At 44.6% G+C, this 16,889-nt stretch overlaps 6 protein-coding genes across 6 annotated transcripts; 4 read left to right on the top strand and 2 right to left on the bottom strand.

Moving 5' to 3' along the window:
• The first annotated feature begins 2,129 nt into the window (after positions 1 to 2,129).
• Positions 2,130 to 3,096, top strand: BDB00DRAFT_925785 (uncharacterized protein). The gene is made up of 4 exons (XM_053128818.1): positions 2,130 to 2,464; positions 2,533 to 2,690; positions 2,745 to 2,798; positions 2,865 to 3,096. The coding sequence occupies exons 1-4, from the start codon at positions 2,422 to 2,424 to the stop codon at positions 2,955 to 2,957; spliced, it is 348 nt and encodes a 115-aa protein (XP_052983948.1). The 5' UTR covers positions 2,130 to 2,421; the 3' UTR covers positions 2,958 to 3,096.
• Positions 3,097 to 3,609: 513 nt separating this feature from the next.
• On the bottom strand, positions 3,610 to 4,656 carry BDB00DRAFT_747947 (uncharacterized protein; the record flags this gene model as incomplete). Its single annotated transcript, XM_053118570.1, has 2 exons — positions 3,610 to 3,893; positions 4,170 to 4,656. Coding segments are annotated over 2 exons (771 nt in total), but the record flags the coding sequence as incomplete, so codon positions are not given.
• Positions 4,657 to 5,479: 823 nt separating this feature from the next.
• BDB00DRAFT_586569 (uncharacterized protein) lies at positions 5,480 to 8,305 on the top strand. Its single transcript, XM_053117951.1, has 5 exons — positions 5,480 to 6,088; positions 6,206 to 6,365; positions 6,475 to 6,862; positions 6,932 to 8,069; positions 8,181 to 8,305. Exons 1-5 carry the CDS (start codon positions 5,613 to 5,615, stop codon positions 8,260 to 8,262), a joined length of 2,244 nt encoding a protein of 747 aa, XP_052983946.1. The 5' UTR covers positions 5,480 to 5,612; the 3' UTR covers positions 8,263 to 8,305.
• A 351-nt stretch (positions 8,306 to 8,656) lies between these two features.
• Positions 8,657 to 10,486, top strand: BDB00DRAFT_881590 (kinase-like domain-containing protein; the record flags this gene model as incomplete). The annotated part of the gene is made up of 7 exons (XM_053128089.1): positions 8,657 to 8,675; positions 8,943 to 9,103; positions 9,177 to 9,263; positions 9,329 to 9,570; positions 9,678 to 9,978; positions 10,055 to 10,238; positions 10,347 to 10,486. The coding sequence occupies 7 exons, from the start codon at positions 8,657 to 8,659 to the stop codon at positions 10,484 to 10,486; spliced, it is 1,134 nt and encodes a 377-aa protein (XP_052983945.1).
• A 1,485-nt stretch (positions 10,487 to 11,971) lies between these two features.
• On the top strand, positions 11,972 to 13,879 carry BDB00DRAFT_756387 (actin; the record flags this gene model as incomplete). The annotated part of the gene is made up of 5 exons (XM_053118902.1): positions 11,972 to 11,992; positions 12,309 to 12,374; positions 12,618 to 13,579; positions 13,726 to 13,751; positions 13,827 to 13,879. 5 exons carry the CDS (start codon positions 11,972 to 11,974, stop codon positions 13,877 to 13,879), a joined length of 1,128 nt encoding a protein of 375 aa, XP_052983944.1.
• Positions 13,880 to 14,577: 698 nt separating this feature from the next.
• BDB00DRAFT_803589 (uncharacterized protein) lies at positions 14,578 to 15,831 on the bottom strand. The gene is made up of 4 exons (XM_053122035.1): positions 15,428 to 15,831; positions 15,191 to 15,337; positions 14,992 to 15,110; positions 14,578 to 14,905 (listed from the first exon to the last, which is right to left on the bottom strand). Exons 1-4 carry the CDS (start codon positions 15,773 to 15,775, stop codon positions 14,770 to 14,772), a joined length of 750 nt encoding a protein of 249 aa, XP_052983943.1. The 5' UTR covers positions 15,776 to 15,831; the 3' UTR covers positions 14,578 to 14,769.
• Positions 15,832 to 16,889: the final 1,058 nt, after the last annotated feature.

The following is a 16,889-nucleotide window of genomic DNA, read 5'->3' as shown; positions in this document are numbered from 1 at the left end:
AAAAGAGATCAAGAACAAAGTCGGAGCAAAAAAGTATATGCGCTTTTCAAACAGGTAATAACAAGACAAGAGGAACTGAAGAGAACATGGCATATGGGAAGCAAAAGAAGACAAATGATTGTTGTATCATATACACTGGTATATTTATTTATAACTTTTTAAAGAATGTTGATACAAATAGACCATTGGAAGATATTCATACTAAATATGGTAGAGAGCAATGCTTTTGGAATGTGCGATTGGCACGCTGATATGATCATGACATTAAACTCGTAAACAGTAGTAGGGCGAGATGAGCGAAAATGCTAAACCAGATACTCTTCCCCTATTCTTATAAAGAATTATGTATCGAGCGGGCAACTATGATACTACTTACGGCCATAGCCCTGTGTTGACGAAACTATATTGTCAATGCGCGTTCTATATGGCTGATAATATGTACATGTGATGTTCTCACAAGCATGGCGGCTATACTTGGAAACTCGGCCTTGCCCAGTAGTAAAATTTAACGCGCAGCAGTATCTCTACTCTGAAAGAGAGAGAGGTCGTTACGATTCAATCCCAGCACTATCCTTTTTTGAATACTTCAATTTGCAACACCCATGCTACACATTCCTGAGAGACTTGGGTAAACTTCGTCTTTTTAGACTATTACTATATTGCATTTCTCAATATGAGTTCCCAAGAGGTGTGTTACTTGATTTCATCTGCCATCAATGACATTTGAGGTGTTTTTGTGAAAATCGTTGAGCATCTTTCACCATTTGCCAGGATTCTGACAAACTACTCTAAATAAGCTTCAAGTTTACTAACTAATTTTTTTCTGCACAATTCTCGACAAAGCAATCAACCGATCATGTCTGTCACTGTGGCTCAGATCGCAATGTGCCATGTCCAGTGCATTCTCGCAATGTTCGCCGTAGAATAGGCAACGTATGTTTTAACCATGTATATTTAAATATTACTGCAGCAGCAGTTTGCTTACTTTGAAAGCTACGGATAGTTTGTTTCTGTAGACCCTACTGCGCCTACCTTTTGCGTCTGTGGCTCGAGCACCCATCGTCGGCGTAATCATCGAGAATGCCCACTTAACCCTATCAACCGCGGTACTGTCTACTTACTTATTTTAGGTGATAATGCAATTTTCGCTGAAGATTACTGACAATCCTCCTCCTACACTTCCTATAGCTACTACCTCGCCACCATCACCTGCACCTATCATCAACAGTTCGTCTCCACCAACTTCTCCTGTTGTCGCCGCCTCGCCACCACCACTACCCCCCTTTGTTGCTGCCTCGCCTCCGTCGCCTGCTCCCGTCGATGCTGCCTCGCCTCCACCACCATCTCCCACCGTTGCCAATCCTCCCTCAACAACTACGCCTACTCTTACCACCACCGCACGAGTTACGCGTTGCACCAGTTGCTGGGCACCAACACACACGCGCCGCACCCACCGCCTCTGCCCTTTTAACCCGAGCAATGTCCAGCACGAGCATGGGGCACAATACCGCATTGCGCGCGTAGTCCCCTTCGATCCAGAAGACGTTTTTGGGCCAAACGTATGCTATGCTGTTGGCGACTCCTTCCATCGTCATGTGTTGCCGCGGATGGATTCCCGTTGTCCATTTTGTGGTGCGCTGATGTGGTTGGATGAAAAGCTCAAGGCATCGTCCGTACGCAATCCTCGCTTTGGTCTCTGCTGTCTTTCCGGGAAAATTCAATTGCCACTTCCTCGCGCTCCTCCTGCTCCACTTCGCGACCTCCTAACGAATCGTGATCGCAATAATTCCGTTAGTGTCAACTTCCACACCAACATTAGGGCATATAACAGTATGTTTGCATTTGCATCCATTCTTGGTGGTGACGTCGATCCAGTCCTAGCAAGTGGCGCTGGCGGCGTGCCCACTTACCGTATCAATGGTACAATGTACCATGCTGTTGGTGCACTGAGACCCGACAACCAGGCGCAAGCGAATTATTCGCAGATCTATTTCGCGGATACGCAGGAGCAACTGGCAAGGCGTACGAGTTTGTTTTCCGGGCTTCTTCGTGAGACGATCCAATTGCTGCAAGGTGTCATGGAAAAACACAAAATCCTTTGGCACGCACCTTCGTATCTGCTGTTGAAGCTCTTGGCGACCAACCACTTGGAACCCTTCAAGCTGTCATCCGGCAAAGCGATTTGGGCCGTCGCTATGATCAGCAGGGCTACCCTGAAGTGGTGGCAATGGTTGTTGAACGCACCGTGGATGGCACTGCACGCGAGCATGACATTGTCATTCGTGATCGTGCTAATGTTCTTCGTCGTATCAGCTCCTTGCACGCATCGTATATGCCGCTCCACTATGTCCTGATGTTTCCATTTGGTGACAATGGATGGTTCTAGAGTGAAAACGCGCAGGTTTCCTCACTACAATTACCATGACAACTCCCGTAACAACGAAGAAGGATCCTTTTCAAGAAGGTTAGCGCATTAATAAGTCGCCCTCGTTTTTACAAAGCTTCGTAAACGCTAATAGTCTGTTTCCACAGCATTGAAAAAATACTTTGATTTAGAGAAAGGGACCGCGTCGCTCAAGAATTTCCACGCCTTTGATCCCACATTCATTGCCAACAATAGCCACTTTAAAAATGTGCAGTCAACATGGATGGAAATCTTTCGGAAGCAGGTGAAAGACTGTGGTGTGGAGGTAAGAAAAGGTTAAAGTGAAACTATTTCAAGCTCAATAACCTATGAGTTGTAGGATTGGAACAAGGACGAACCTGAGTGGATCGGTATTATGGAGGAAATTATCAAGGTAACTAAATTATATACGCCAAACGAATGATGAGAGACTTGAGACTAACCTCGTTGTGTGCGATAGAAAATTATTGCTAGCTCGACAGGGAAGGCCAATGTAGCCAAGTCCCCGAGTAGCAGCAATACCACCACTAAGCCAACTGAGAAGAGACGATAACTTCAATGATATTTGTACATCATCTTCTCTCTATTTACTTATAATAACCTCAATTCCCTTGTACTAAATAACTATATATATCTTTTACTACTTTTTATTCTGGTCAATTTTTGGTGTTGATTTCCATGTAAATCACAGACCACTGTAAACATGTATCAGAAATTGCTTCCTTCAAACCTTTTTTTTTTATTCTCGCGGAAAAGAATGGGTTGTTGATGAAAGAGAGACGACAAATGGGTGGGGGGGGGGTTGAACCAAAATTGGATTGTTTTGTATAGAGTGCGTATATTTTTAGTGTGTGTATAGAGATTCAGTGGCAGCGTGTGTGAGTGCATAAATTAGTCGCTAACTACCGAGGAATTGTCCACCGAACATCAGGCAGTGGAGAAGTGGATATATTGCTGTTGCTTGGCATGATCGCTGTTGCTGCTGCTGCTGCTGCTGCTGTTGCTGCTGGCTGGTGATGGTGACGATGGTGGTAATGGTGGAGGTGGGGGAGATGGTGGTGATGATGGTGTCCTTGTCTTGACCCTCCTCCTCCTGTTCCTTCATTCTCTTGCTGCTGTGGCTTGACCCGACCATTCGCGCCATCCATCTCGTGGCTATCCTTCTTACTGTCTTGATCAGTGCTGTTGCTGTTGCTGTTGTTGTTATCATGAACACGCAAAGTGTGATACACCAATCCATCGCGTGTGGCATAGTGTTTACGATGTGCGGTGCAATCAGAGTAGACACAACTGTATGGTTCCTGGTCGTGATGCACTTCAGCCACGTGCTTTATGACGTTTGTTTTCTTTGGGAAATGTTCGTGACAGCAAGGACAGTAGAGCGGATGGTAGACGGAATTTATTAATGCTTCGGAAGTCCGGGAAAGAGTTTGACGTGGCGTCGTTGTTGTAGTAGAAGTACTTGATGTGCTCGTAGGTGTAGGTGTACCTACTGTTGCTGCTGCAGCTGCTGCAGTGGATGATACTGTAGAAGAAGAAGATGTAGCGAATGATTTGGCGGTATGGATTTTAAAGGACAGAGATGATCCGCCTGTAGTTGATGACGAAGACGATGTTGATTTTTTGTTTTGCTGTTGTTCTTGGGTTGCATCTTTAAAGCACGACACGTTAGAGGATATTACGGTAGAATAAGAAGAAGATGCGGTCGAGGATAAACAGGAAGATGAATAAACAGCGACATTATCATTAACAGCCGGAGCTGTACAAGTGTGTTGTTGCTGTTGATCAAGATACGAATTTGATTGACGATGGTTGTGATGTTGATGTTGATGATGATGATGATGATGGAGGTTGTTATGAAACAGGATGGAAGGTTTGAAAGAAGACGTAAACGAGCCGAGCGGGGGCTGCAACGGATAGCGCATAAATGGCGGTTCTGGCCGAAGATGTTTAAGTGATGCTTGTCTGACCAAATGCGAGCGACTTAAATGAAATCTCAGGGCGGTACGCGAATCAAAACTTCGATCACAGTGTGGATGCAGGCATGGATAACGGCGACCACAACGTCCTCCTCCTCCTCCTGCTGCTGCTGCTCTTCCCAACAATGATCCTCGATGGGTGCGTTGATGATGTGCTATGATGTGATGGTTTCGGTTCTCGTTGGCACTGGTAGCAACCCTATCACATGTCGAGCAGATAAGTGGCGGATATGTGACATCGATCAGCGACAATACGTTCAGATATGGGTTGTCGATCGTCAATGGGTTGTAGCTTCGTTTGCGATAGTGGTCAGGGGAAGGATAGTAGTCGTGTTCGGTTGGCCCTGAGGTACGAACGGCGTTGTTGTTGTTGTTGTTGTTGTTGCTGTAGTTACTGGTCAGTGGCAAAGTTGTTGCACTAGCAGAAGCGAGATGGTGCTGCTCCATTTAGGGAAGGATATAAAGTAAAAAACAAGAGAAAAATCGTGTTTGGCGTCTGTCTTAATAATGAGCAGATGATGTGAGCATTGACGGACGGGATGGAAGAAATAAAAAGGAAAAAAAGGAAAAGGTAAGTAAACAAAAATAAAGGGAAAGAAGAAAAAACGTAAGCAAGAATATAAAAGCGATGATGTGGGGTGGGGTGGAGTGGTGTGTATATATATGAGCAGCACCAGTCACTCTGGCATTTTAGTTCCCTTCACACACATGAAAATATGAGCCGTGTAATATATAAACAAAAAAAAATACTGCATGAACGCTTTGGAACCGCTTCACATTATCCTGGGCATGGCTCCGTTTCTTCTTCTCAGTGCTCTATTTCCACCGGTCCTTCTTTGTGAATGTGCCGGAAGGCCTGGAAAACGGTGCCCATCGATCATGTACTGGATTTCTGCTCCTAAACTCATCCAGATAGACAGGGCCTTTGTCTTTCCACGGGATAATCTGCAATGGCAACTGTGAAAGGACTAAAATGAACTTTATGTCTAGGTGCTGATGTTACACATAAAACAACTGTGTTTTGATGTCCCGATGCCTCTCTCTCTCTCTCTCTCTCTCTCTCGCGTTCTTGCCTTCACTCCTCTTTTTCCACTCAAACTATAATAAACCACACATACCCGACTCCCTGTTCACGGCCCTCACCTTTATACCCACCCCCCAACCTTTTTTATTCCTTTTTCTTCCTTTCTTTCTCTCTCTTTTCTTTGCTAATCTCAAAGTGACAGAATATGCAAAAGCGATCGTCGCTCCAACCTCGACCCACCAAAGCTTCTATGCTAAGACAACAAGGAGGAGGAACAGGTCAACAACAACAACAACAACAACCAAAGTCTCGACCTGTCAATGTAGCTGGCACTTCTCCTGTACCACAACAACAGCAACAACCTACTGTCAACAAGAGAAACAGCAAAGCTCAAGCGTCTGAAGGAATCCGGGCATTCATGGCAGCTCATCGAGCCGTGGCTGCCCAACGAAAAAAGACAAGTGATTCCTCTTCCTCCATGGACAAACACCAGGAACGACCCAAGATCCGAGTCATGACAGGTGCAGAACGGTATTCTTATGACGACAGCGATCCGTTTGGTATGCAAAACGACAAAGCTAGTTTGAAATTGCAAACGGTGATCCATCAAGCGAAATCCTCGGGCAAGTTGAATCTTTCTAATCGTAATCTCGATCGCGTACCTGATGAGGTTTGGTCAATGTAAGTTGTTTTTTATGCACAATAAGCGTGGGTTGGGGGTGGCGCGACAAGAGCTTTTGCCTATAGTCAGTAAAAGGATGACTAATAAGAGATGATGATGATGATGATGAATATTAGGTATCATGTGGATCCAAACAAGATCGTGGTGGATTTTAGTTCCACAGATGATGCATGGTATGACTCGACCGAATTAAACAAGTTGATCGCTGCAGATAATGCTATCACCGAAATCGACGAACGGATCGGACAAGAGTTTGGTGCTTTGACTTTGGTAGATGTAAGTGGATGGGGGATGGCAGATAAAAATACCCCGGGGAATATATAAAAAAAAAGGTAGGCCGAGTGGGAGGAACTGATATGAAAAGTAATTATCATGCATGAAACAGTTTCGGAACAACAAATTGGAAAAGCTACCAGAATCGTTACGTCAACTGCACCAATTGACAGTGCTACACTTGTCACATAACCAAATCGAGATATTCCCAGAACAGATTTATGATCTGGGCGCACGGTTACGCGATTTGGATCTATCCCACAATTTACTCACTGCTGTGCCGCAATCCATTGAGCGATTGTCACAGTTGGAGATCTTGCATCTGAACGACAACAAGATCGAAAACGTCGCCGACGGTATTGGACAGCTGGTCAAGTTACGCAAGCTGTATTTGAACGAAAATCAACTAGTTGAATTGCCAGCGCTACATCATTTGCAAAAGTGGACCAAGTTGGAGGAAATGCACTTGTTCAAAAACCAATTGCGTGTGCTTTTCCGAGGTAAAATTCGACAAAGCTTTTTAAAGAAAAGGTCGTTGAACACAAAATCTAAATTATCATTATTTACAGGTGATAGTGCTAGATCATCCATCGTAGTGGCATTACCTTTATTGTCGCGTCTGGATGTACGACAAAACAGCCTGACGCAGATCGTTGAAGGAGAAAAAGTAGAGATCTCGCTCCCTAAACTCAAAGAGCTCTTGCTGGCATATAACCAGCTGTCGCAGGACGCTAATGGACTAGAGCAAGTAATGGCAAAAGCGCCTAGCGTACAAACACTGGACCTGTCATCCAACCTGTTTTCCGAAATACCGGATGTTGTGTTAACGCTCCAGGGCCTGCGACGTCTTGACGTCAGTGCCAACCATTTGCGTATGCTGCGGCCCGATTTGGGAAAATTGGAACACTTGGCTGTGCTCAGCTGGGAAGGCAACCCGCTCCGCTCAGCACCGAGAAATGTAAGCATGGCGGAACTAATCGAATCGCTTCGATCGAAACTGGTGCTTGCCGAGGACCAGGAAAAAGAAGGAGTACCTGCAGCAAATCCTGGTGATAATAGCGACAAGGAGATCTTGTCAACAGGAGTCTCCTCTTCCCCCGCGTCGCCATCGGCAGCAGCAGCAGCAGCATCCTCTACGCCACAATCACCACGCCCAAGTGGCACATTGGATTTGTCTCGAAAACAGCTTTCTGACTTGGAGCCATCCATGCTATCGGGTCATAACCCAGCAACACTGCAACTACAGCACAACATGCTCGAGACCATACCGATACAGCCACTCTCCAGTTGTCAACTAACAACGACCCTCGTCACGCTCAAGCTAGACCACAACCGTCTGAAGGAATTAACGCTGACCACCACCACCGACAACAACGTGTTCCATTCATTAAAAACGCTATCCATCACAAACAGTCGAATTTCCCAGCTTTCTGTTGCTAATACCACGGAGCAGCAACAGATGGTGTTTCCGCAATTGGTAGAACTCGACATCAGTATCAATGCACTGACAAGCCTACCCGAAAATCTGCGCGATTATCTTCCCTCCTTACGCACATTGAAGGCCAACACCAACAGGATCGACAAGATCATGCCCCAAACGTTGGACGGGCTGGAAATCATTGATTTGGGTAATAATGATATTGCGTATTTGCCACCGGAAATCGGACGGATCGGAACTATCCGAGAACTCATGTTGTATGGCAACAGGTAAACAATTGTAGAGAGAGAGAGAGAGAGTAATGATTATGTTTTTATTGACCTATCATGTTGTTTCTTCCTCTCCCTCTCTCTCTCTCTCTCTCTCTCTATTTATTCTAGGTTCCGTATTCCACGGCCAGCAGTGCTTGATCAAGGGACAGGCGCAGTGTTGGAATTTTTGAAAAGACGTCTTGGAAGTTAAAATAAAAAGAGAGAGAAAAGAGCTAGCAACAAAAAAAAAAGCACCAATTAAAATGCATGGACACGGATAATTAATATTTCATAACTTAACCGTTTGGAACTTTCCCTTTGATACGTCACTTTCCTAATCTAATTTGGGTAAAGTGGTGGGGGCGGGTTGTGTGTGGTGTGGATCGGGGATAGTACACCTTTCCAACTAAGAGAGAGACCCCCCCACCATTAAGAATTATTATCTCTTTCTCTATATACACCACACATAAACGAAACAAAAAGACGCGATCTGCACTCAATTCCTTTTAAAATAACCATTGTCCCATGTCAGGCATGTATAAAACAGAAAAAAAAAACAATAACTCACTTTTTTTTCTTTTCCTCTCTCTTTAATTTTCCTGTTGATGCCTTTTATTGAACAAGGTGTCGTGTGTGTTGTTAAAGAGAATAAATGCAGATAGATGGTGGGACGGATTGCGGGACCGTGAAAATTTATACTCCATTAATGTCGTTTTAAAATACGGATGGAGTTGAGAGAAAAGGAGAATCTTTGATTTAAAGCTAACAATGGCATTTTCATATCTATACATACACACACACACACACAAAAAAACATATATATACGTATATCTTATATAGCTCCAACCGATACATCAGCAGCAGCAGCAGCAGCAGCAAGAACAGTCCGAGTTGTCGCCAAAGACGCCAAATCAGGCAAACAGATCAAACTATCGTATGTCAACAAAAAAGTTACTGGAAATGGATCCTTCGGCGTTGTGTATCAAACGCGCCTGTTGGAAACCAACGAGGATGCTGCAATTAAAAAAGTGCTTCAGGATAGACGGTTCAAGGTATGTTGTTGTTGTTGTTGTTAAGTTTAGTGAGACTGAAGATAATAAGTGTGTCTCACGGTTTAATGATTAGAATCGTGAATTACAAATCATGCGGATAGTGGATCATCCCAACGTGTGTCGATTAAAATCCTACTTTTACAACCAAGTTGAGAACAAGGTCAGTTTTGAATTTGCATGTGTTTCTTCTGCACAAAGAACAAGAGAGGCTCACTCAATCAGCAGCAAGATGAAGTATATCTCAATCTGGTGATGGAATATGTACCCGACACACTGTACCGCGCCATACGACACTATGCCAAGCAGAAGCAAACGATGCCGACGATGCTGGTTCGTGTGTACATGTATCAGGTGATTCGGTCACTCGCTTATATCCATTCACTTGGCATATGTCATCGAGACATTAAACCACAAAACATACTACTTGATCCGACAACAGGGGTGTGCAAAATGTGCGATTTTGGCAGGTAAAAAAAAGGACAACCATTCTGGTCTAATAATGAAAACAACACCCAGGAAAGGGGTGCCTTTTATTTGCTGACAAATGACAATGACGTTTGTTGATTATTGACAGTGCCAAGATATTGGTCGCAGGTGAACCCAACGTGTCGTATATCTGCTCACGGTACTATCGTGCGCCAGAACTGATCTTTGGTGCAACGAACTACACACTGAACATTGACATTTGGTCGACAGGGTGCGTCATGGCCGAACTGTTACTTGGACAGCCGTTTTTCCCAGGCGACAGTGGCATTGATCAACTGGTGGAAATCATCAAGATTCTAGGCACGCCAAGTAAACAAGAGATTGCTGCCATGAACGCCAGTTATGTTGAGCATCGATTTCCGCAGATCAAACCCCATCCCTTGTCAAAGGTGGGAGATTAGTCTTTCTCTTCCCATATAAATACCTAAGAAAAAGAGTGTATTAACCTTTGTCCCCCCTGTGCAGATCTTTGTCGGTGCACCCGAGGCAGCTGTCGATCTGATCACACAAATGCTACAGTATCATCCGCAGCACCGTGTCAGTGCCATTGAAGCCTTGTGTCACCCATTTTTCGATCCTCTTCGTGACCCCACGGCGCGTTTACCGAACGGGGAACCCCTGCCACCTCTTTTTGATTTCTCCAAACATGGTACCGTTATCATGAACCCTTTACTTGTTCTTCTTGGCATTCGTTTCCTTGGCCCACCCCACCATCCTGGTGTTTTGAATGCTTGCTAATTACTATCATTCAATTTAGAATTATCGATCCGACCGGACCTGATACATCGTCTGGTGCCTCCCTTTTATGAACAAGAGCTGTATAACCGCGGAATTGATGTCCATCATTTCGAACCGCTACCGGCTGATCAACTCAAGATACCACCTTCCTATGTCTAAAAGGAGTCCTTTCTTCTTTCTTAAAAAAAACAAACCTTTTGGACACACACACACACACACACACTAAGAGAGAGTGGTGGGTGGGGAGAAGGAATCCTTTTTCAGCAAAGAAGAGGAGAAAGAAGAATGGAGCCTTTTTGTACTTTGGGGTATATGTGTGTGTAGTATCTTGGGAGGAGAAGAAGGGGGTTTCTTTAGCTGTTTTGGTTCTTTTGTATAGATTCTGGGGAAAGTGTCGGGTTTTACAACAAGAGTAAAGAAAAAAAAAAGAAACCCTGAGAGTCTCTATTATACACACCCCACTCTGCATGTTATTGAAAAGAGATCCGACGGATTGAAAGGACCCCAGCAAGGGAAGGAGACGATGTGTAGGGGTCAATCATTGTGTGTGTGTGTGTGTGTTCAAGAAGTCAAAACTATTCTGTCTGTCTCTCTCTCTTGACTCCCTTCACCTAATAATCACTTAGTACTACCTCTACTCTTACTATCATACATACTACTACTACTACTACTACTACTACCACTCAGTTAAGTCAAGCTGTGTAATATATATACATATATTTTAACACATTTCTGCGGCGGACAGTGGATTTCTTTTCTATCCACGAGGGATGCATTATATTATGTGAGGTTGGTTGCGCTGTGTGCTACCAACTGAAAAGATCTAGTTTGCCTTTTGGGATTGTCATACACGAGGGATACTATACACTACTACTACTACTACTACTACTACTACTACACCTGATCCCTTTAGCACACGTCTATCCAAGTTGTCTCTTCCCCTTTTTTACAGAGAGACAGGAATAAGGGTGTCTTTCTCTCTATCTCTTTCAAAAAGACCGTTGGAGGGGGTTGGGGGAAGAGCGTTCAAACGCGTCGCATTCTATAATTATTCATTATTATTATCGCAATGCGTTGCTTGCTTGTGTACGCTATTGCAGCAGAGTGTATATGCTATGCCATGTACATACACACATACAATACATCACACACTTCGCGGCAACCCCTAGTCCCTATTGCTGCTGCGAGAAACAGAACAATCTCGAGGTACTTCACGTGTCTGTTTGTTATAGCGCTGTTGTTGTTGTTTTTTCCCTTTTTAAAACAACCTGTTCTCTCGCTATACTGGGCTTGCCAAGAAAAAAATAATAATGAAAGAGAGCAAGGCACCAGTCTCGGTTCACATCACACACACTCTCTTTCTTTCTAGAGAGATGGCGCGCGCGTGGTGGGTGGTGTTCAAAAAGAAAAAAAAAATACAGGGCTGAGTTTTTTTTTTTTATAATCCCAAAACTGAAAAAAAGGACCCAATGATAAGCTCTCTGAGTTGCCTGCGTCACTGTAACCGTATCGTCATGGCTCCTTTAAATTCCAGCCCTTCGCGTCCAACCCAGCTTTTCCTCCTTTCTTCTTATTTTCTCTCTGGTTCTTACCTGACATCTCTTTCTTTTCTCTCTTCATCACTCACATTTACATTAAATAATCATGGAAGACGAAGTTGCTGCCGTAAGTATTGCTTCCCCGCTATATTGCACTTGCTTGTCTACCCTACGCGCTTTTTTTCTAGACAGTGAAATAGAAAAGAGAGAGTGTGTGTGAGAGAGAAAGAAACCCTGTGCGCCTTTTCTTTGTTCTTCCAATAACAGCCTGCTCCCCTTTGCTCATCACATACACAGCTGTCTGTGTATGTGTGTGCGAGGAAACATCATTGCAATGGACCCGGGAGATGATTGTTGTTGCGTTGAACCTTTTTTTTTTATTAAAGAGACTTTTCATCTTACGCGAACAGTGTCACTCATCTTTGTCTTTCTCTTTGAAATAGCTCGTTATTGACAACGGTTCCGGTATGTGCAAGGCCGGTTTCGCCGGAGATGACGCCCCCCGTGCTGTAAGTTTCTCTCTTTGCATTCACCATTACTTGGAGAACGTCCAGAGGGATTGAGATGATGATGATGATGATGACGGTTGGGATGATGGGCGAGCTGCTCTGGGGCTGAGTTTATATACAAAATAGTTGGGTTTAGGTTGTGCTGTGTTGGGAAGTTGTTGACAGGAGGAGCAAAAAGAAAGAGAGAGAGAAAGAAAGGGAGAGACAAGACGACTCAACTTTTTTGCTATTGCTATTCAACAGGTCTTCCCCTCCATTGTCGGTCGTCCCCGTCACCAGGGCGTCATGGTTGGTATGGGTCAGAAGGACTCGTACGTCGGTGATGAAGCCCAGTCAAAGAGAGGTATCCTTACCCTGCGCTACCCCATTGAACACGGTATCGTCACCAACTGGGACGACATGGAGAAGATCTGGCACCACACCTTCTACAACGAACTCCGTGTTGCCCCCGAGGAGCACCCCGTCTTGTTGACCGAAGCTCCCTTGAACCCCAAGTCCAACCGTGAGAAGATGACCCAGATCATGTTTGAGACCTTCAACGCCCCCGCCTTCTACGTTGCCATCCAGGCCGTCCTGTCATTGTACGCCTCCGGCCGTACCACCGGTATCGTATTGGACTCTGGCGACGGTGTCACCCACACCGTCCCCATCTACGAAGGTTACGCCCTTCCCCACGCCATCCTGCGTCTCGACATGGCCGGTCGTGACTTGACCGACTACCTCATGCGCATCTTGGCCGAGCGTGGTCACTCGTTCACCACCACCGCCGAACGCGAAATTGTCCGTGACATCAAGGAAAAGCTCTGCTACGTCGCCCTCGACTTTGAGCAGGAGATGCAGACTGCCGCCCAGTCCTCGGCTTTGGAAAAGTCCTATGAATTGCCCGATGGTCAGGTCATCACCGTCGGCAACGAGCGCTTCCGTGCCCCCGAAGCCTTGTTCCAGCCTGCCTTGCTCGGCTTGGAATCTTCCGGTATCCACGAGACCGCTTACAACTCCATCATGAAGTGTGATGTCGATATCCGTAAGGACTTGTACTCCAACATTGTCATGTCCGGTGGTACCACCATGTACCCTGGTATTGCCGACCGTATGCAGAAGGAAATCACCGCCTTGGCCCCAAGCTCCATGAAGATCAAGATCGTCGCTCCTCCAGAGAGAAAGTACTCTGTCTGGATCGGTGGTTCCATCTTGGCATCCCTCAGGTAAGACATTTGCTTTCTTTTTTTCTTGGCTCTGACTTTGTATTTTCTTTAAAAGCACGTATGCTTGTGCTGTTGCCATGTGTATACTACAATGGGGAAAGAGATGGATGCTAACACTACTATTTACTTTCTATCATTCACTATAGCACTTTCCAACAGATGTGGATCAGCAGTAAGTCTCGGCATGCGTCTATGCGCAACGACAGCACGGTATTTAATTTTCTTTTCTTTCTGTATCTTTTTATAGAGCAAGAGTACGACGAATCTGGTCCCTCCATCGTCCACCGCAAGTGCTTCTAATTCCGTTAATTCAATCGCCGCTGGAACTTCCTTGTTGCCCGGTACACCTCCCCATACCTCCTTTTCCAATAAAGAAAAAACGCGAATCGCTTCTTTTTTTTCATCCTTTGAAAATCCACAAACAAACCAAAAAATTATCTACCGTCTTTCTCTTGTTCTTTTGAATGAAAATGCACATAGTGTCTGTGCATGTGGATATTAGCTGGTGCCCGGGTGGGGGAGATATCGTGATGGAAAGGCGGAGGTGTGGATGTATATCACCACTTGAGAGAAACGCACAGTCGCACTTTATACATATTCCACAGTGTTATTAAAAAGCGATGCAATGCAGCTTAGTTGTCTCAATGTCTTACACGACACACCATGTATGAATGCGATGTGCATGTATCTGTTATGTACAAGAGGTGCATTGCTGTGCAGCTATTTTTCTCTTGTACAGGAGAGAAACGAGAGAAATGTTTTCTAGACCCGAGGTGACACATTGCCACAACAACAACAATTTTTGTTGCTCAGCTTAATAGCTTTGTTAAGGCTGAAACGTCTGCTTGTCTCTCTCTCTCTCTCGCTCGCTCTCTCTGTCAAAAAAAATATGCCCGGTACAACACCCAATGTCAGCTGCGACTACAAACCTTTGCAGGAATGTTTACTGAAAAATAATAATGACCGTTCCAAGTGTATGAAAGAATGGCAAGAATTCCAACAAGCATGTCGAGAGAAAAAGTGAGTACGCCTTTATTTTATTGGAAAAAGAATTAATATATATAAAAAAATTGACTGAGAGTATGTATATTTACTAACTACATCAATATGTGTGTGCGGGGTGGGGGATGATTATTACGTAGGAAGCAAGAGTGTGAAGCGTGTAAGCAATAAAAAACAATGTGTGTCATTTAGGAAGAGGAAGTAATGCGGGACAAGATCGATCTACGACGAGACGACTTGTCTTCATCGTCAGGTGATCTGGCAATAATGACAGCGCACGGTGCATGGTGAACGCAGTGGTCACTCACACTTCCCAACAACGTTCTGTGTTTTTGTATATATAAAAAATATCAGTAACAAGTTCAATGTTTGCATGAATGGAGTGGAGCCCTCTTCTCCCTTTGTCTCACCTTTTGATCGTGCCCAAGTTGCGTGAGCCCATGATTAGAGCATCAGCATGAGTATCCTTTACTTTGCGAACAAGTTCGGCTTTTGGATCGCCAATCATTGAAATGGCCTTGCACGCGATCTTTTGAATTGGGAAAATCCAAAGTGGGTTAGTGACTTGGCGCGGGGGAAAATATGCTGCTCCTGCTACCTTGCTTTTACCTGCTTGTGCCAAAGCCTGCTGGCATACGTCTTGAGTAAATCATGGCTTTCCTCCTTCCGTTCCTCGGCTATATCGTCCATATAACCAGTGGAATCAACATAGGGTGCCATAGGAATGTCCAAGACCCGAACATGTACGAGTACGACCTATAGAAATTATAACAGGTGTCAGGGATATAGCTTCCGGTCAAAGTAACAAAAACTAAACTAGTATTATGCGACAGTGGTTTCTGTTACCAAATCCTGATCAGGTTGAATAAAGTTGTTGAGTGCCCAATTCAAAACGTATTCCGCCGAGTTTGGATCGATCGACACCACAACCACCCGTTGCAACTGGATATGACCATGCTCCTCTTCATTATGGCTGTATTGTTCTACCAACGTATCTCTTTTGTGATGGTCTTCTTTTGCCGCTGCTGCTGGTGCTGCTTCTGCTTCTGCTTTAGGTGAAGTTGACATTGGAGGATATATAGACAGTAATGAGTATGTGTGTCTGTGTGTGTGTGTCTGTGTGTGGAAAGAAAGACAGTTAATGGAAAATAAGAAAAGATTCATGCCGAATTTATACACGTTCCAAAAACCCATGTCAAAGAAAAGCAAAACAAAAAGTGGGCCCAGCACCTGCGACCTTCCTGTTTATCACCCACTTGAATCTATCACACATGCACACGCATCATCTGTTGTCTTTACATGCTTATTGAGCACAAATTGTGTAAGGGAAGCACTTTTAAATATCCTCAAAGCAGGCGCTTCTTGGCGTCTCATCCTCTTTCATGGTCGGTGATCGCCATGCTATACACCATACAACCGCTATTACTGCGTAGTAGACTCACGTGATGTGACAAATGAACTACATCAGAAAACTTCGTACCCGGGTACAAGTGGCATTACTTTTTCTACAACACACGCCCTTTCCACTCCCCTCCCTTACGAGTAATGTTAGGCTTTTGTCAATGCAAAAGAAAAAGGTGGCACTATATGCCGTCTGTTTATCTGATACTTCCAATATGCGACGTGAAAAATAGAATAAAATTGCTGTGCCTTGACTTGCTTGTCCTTTTCATCATTTACATTCAGATAGAATGGGAGATCAAGTATTAAAGTGTGGATGGGTGTGGAAGACCGTGTTCTTCTTTGGTGAGTCTTTTGTTTTTGGTGATGTTGCGTGATGTAATATAAAGGTTGAGGGTGGACGACGTCAGTCTTCCATGCGTCACTAGGAACATGTGCGTCTTTATAAAAGCACTGAGCGTTTTGCATGATCATATCAGAATCAGGCCTTACGATCCACTTTTGTCTTTATAGAAACTCTTGCAAAATCCTTCGTCTCTTACGTTCTACCACTCGAAAGATAAAAGACAAGAGAGAGGCATATATACTTGGGTACTGAAAAGGTGGGGTGGGTTGTTCTGGCTAGGATGTTTAAGCTGTAGATGTATCCGATTCTCGAGGCTGGTACATATCTCTGCTGGTGCTTTCTGTTTCTCGACTATATCTAGCGACGCAGGGTTGCTCTCTCGAGTCCGTTCACCATGCCAGATCCTACCCTTACCACTGCGCCCCCTCCCCCCCCCCACCTCCCTCAAACCCAAAGTCACATTGTTCTCCCACTCCATGATGTATATTTCATTTTTTCAATATATAGCTTATTCGCATAACACAAGATTCACTTTTTTTTCTGATTTCTTTTACTTCTCTA

Source organism: Zychaea mexicana (assembly GCF_025766255.1).
Source record: "Zychaea mexicana strain RSA 1403 chromosome Unknown BDB00scaffold_8, whole genome shotgun sequence".
NCBI lineage: Eukaryota > Fungi > Mucoromycota > Mucoromycetes > Mucorales > Lichtheimiaceae > Zychaea > Zychaea mexicana.
The sequence above is the reverse complement of the archived record's forward strand: the minus strand, read 5'-3'. Positions and strand labels throughout refer to the sequence as shown.

Coding starts and splice junctions, on each gene's coding strand:
- BDB00DRAFT_925785 (XM_053128818.1), top strand. CDS start 2,422: ATGACAACTCCCGTAACAACGAAGAAGGATCCTTTTCAAGAAG. Junction 2,691..2,744: donor TGAAAGACTGTGGTGTGGAG/GTAAGAAAAGGT, acceptor TATGAGTTGTAG/GATTGGAACAAGGACGAACC. Junction 2,799..2,864: donor TTATGGAGGAAATTATCAAG/GTAACTAAATTA, acceptor TGTGTGCGATAG/AAAATTATTGCTAGCTCGAC.
- BDB00DRAFT_586569 (XM_053117951.1), top strand. CDS start 5,613: ATGCAAAAGCGATCGTCGCTCCAACCTCGACCCACCAAAGCTTCTATG. Junction 6,089..6,205: donor CCTGATGAGGTTTGGTCAAT/GTAAGTTGTTTT, acceptor GATGAATATTAG/GTATCATGTGGATCCAAACA. Junction 8,070..8,180: donor CTCATGTTGTATGGCAACAG/GTAAACAATTGT, acceptor TATTTATTCTAG/GTTCCGTATTCCACGGCCAG.
- BDB00DRAFT_803589 (XM_053122035.1), bottom strand. CDS start 15,775: ATGGGTTTTTGGAACGTGTATAAATTCGGCATGAATCTTTTCTTATTT. Junction 15,111..15,190: donor GCAGGCTTTGGCACAAGCAG/GTAAAAGCAAGG, acceptor CCAATTCAAAAG/ATCGCGTGCAAGGCCATTTC. Junction 14,906..14,991: donor AACTTGGGCACGATCAAAAG/GTGAGACAAAGG, acceptor ACAAAAACACAG/AACGTTGTTGGGAAGTGTGA.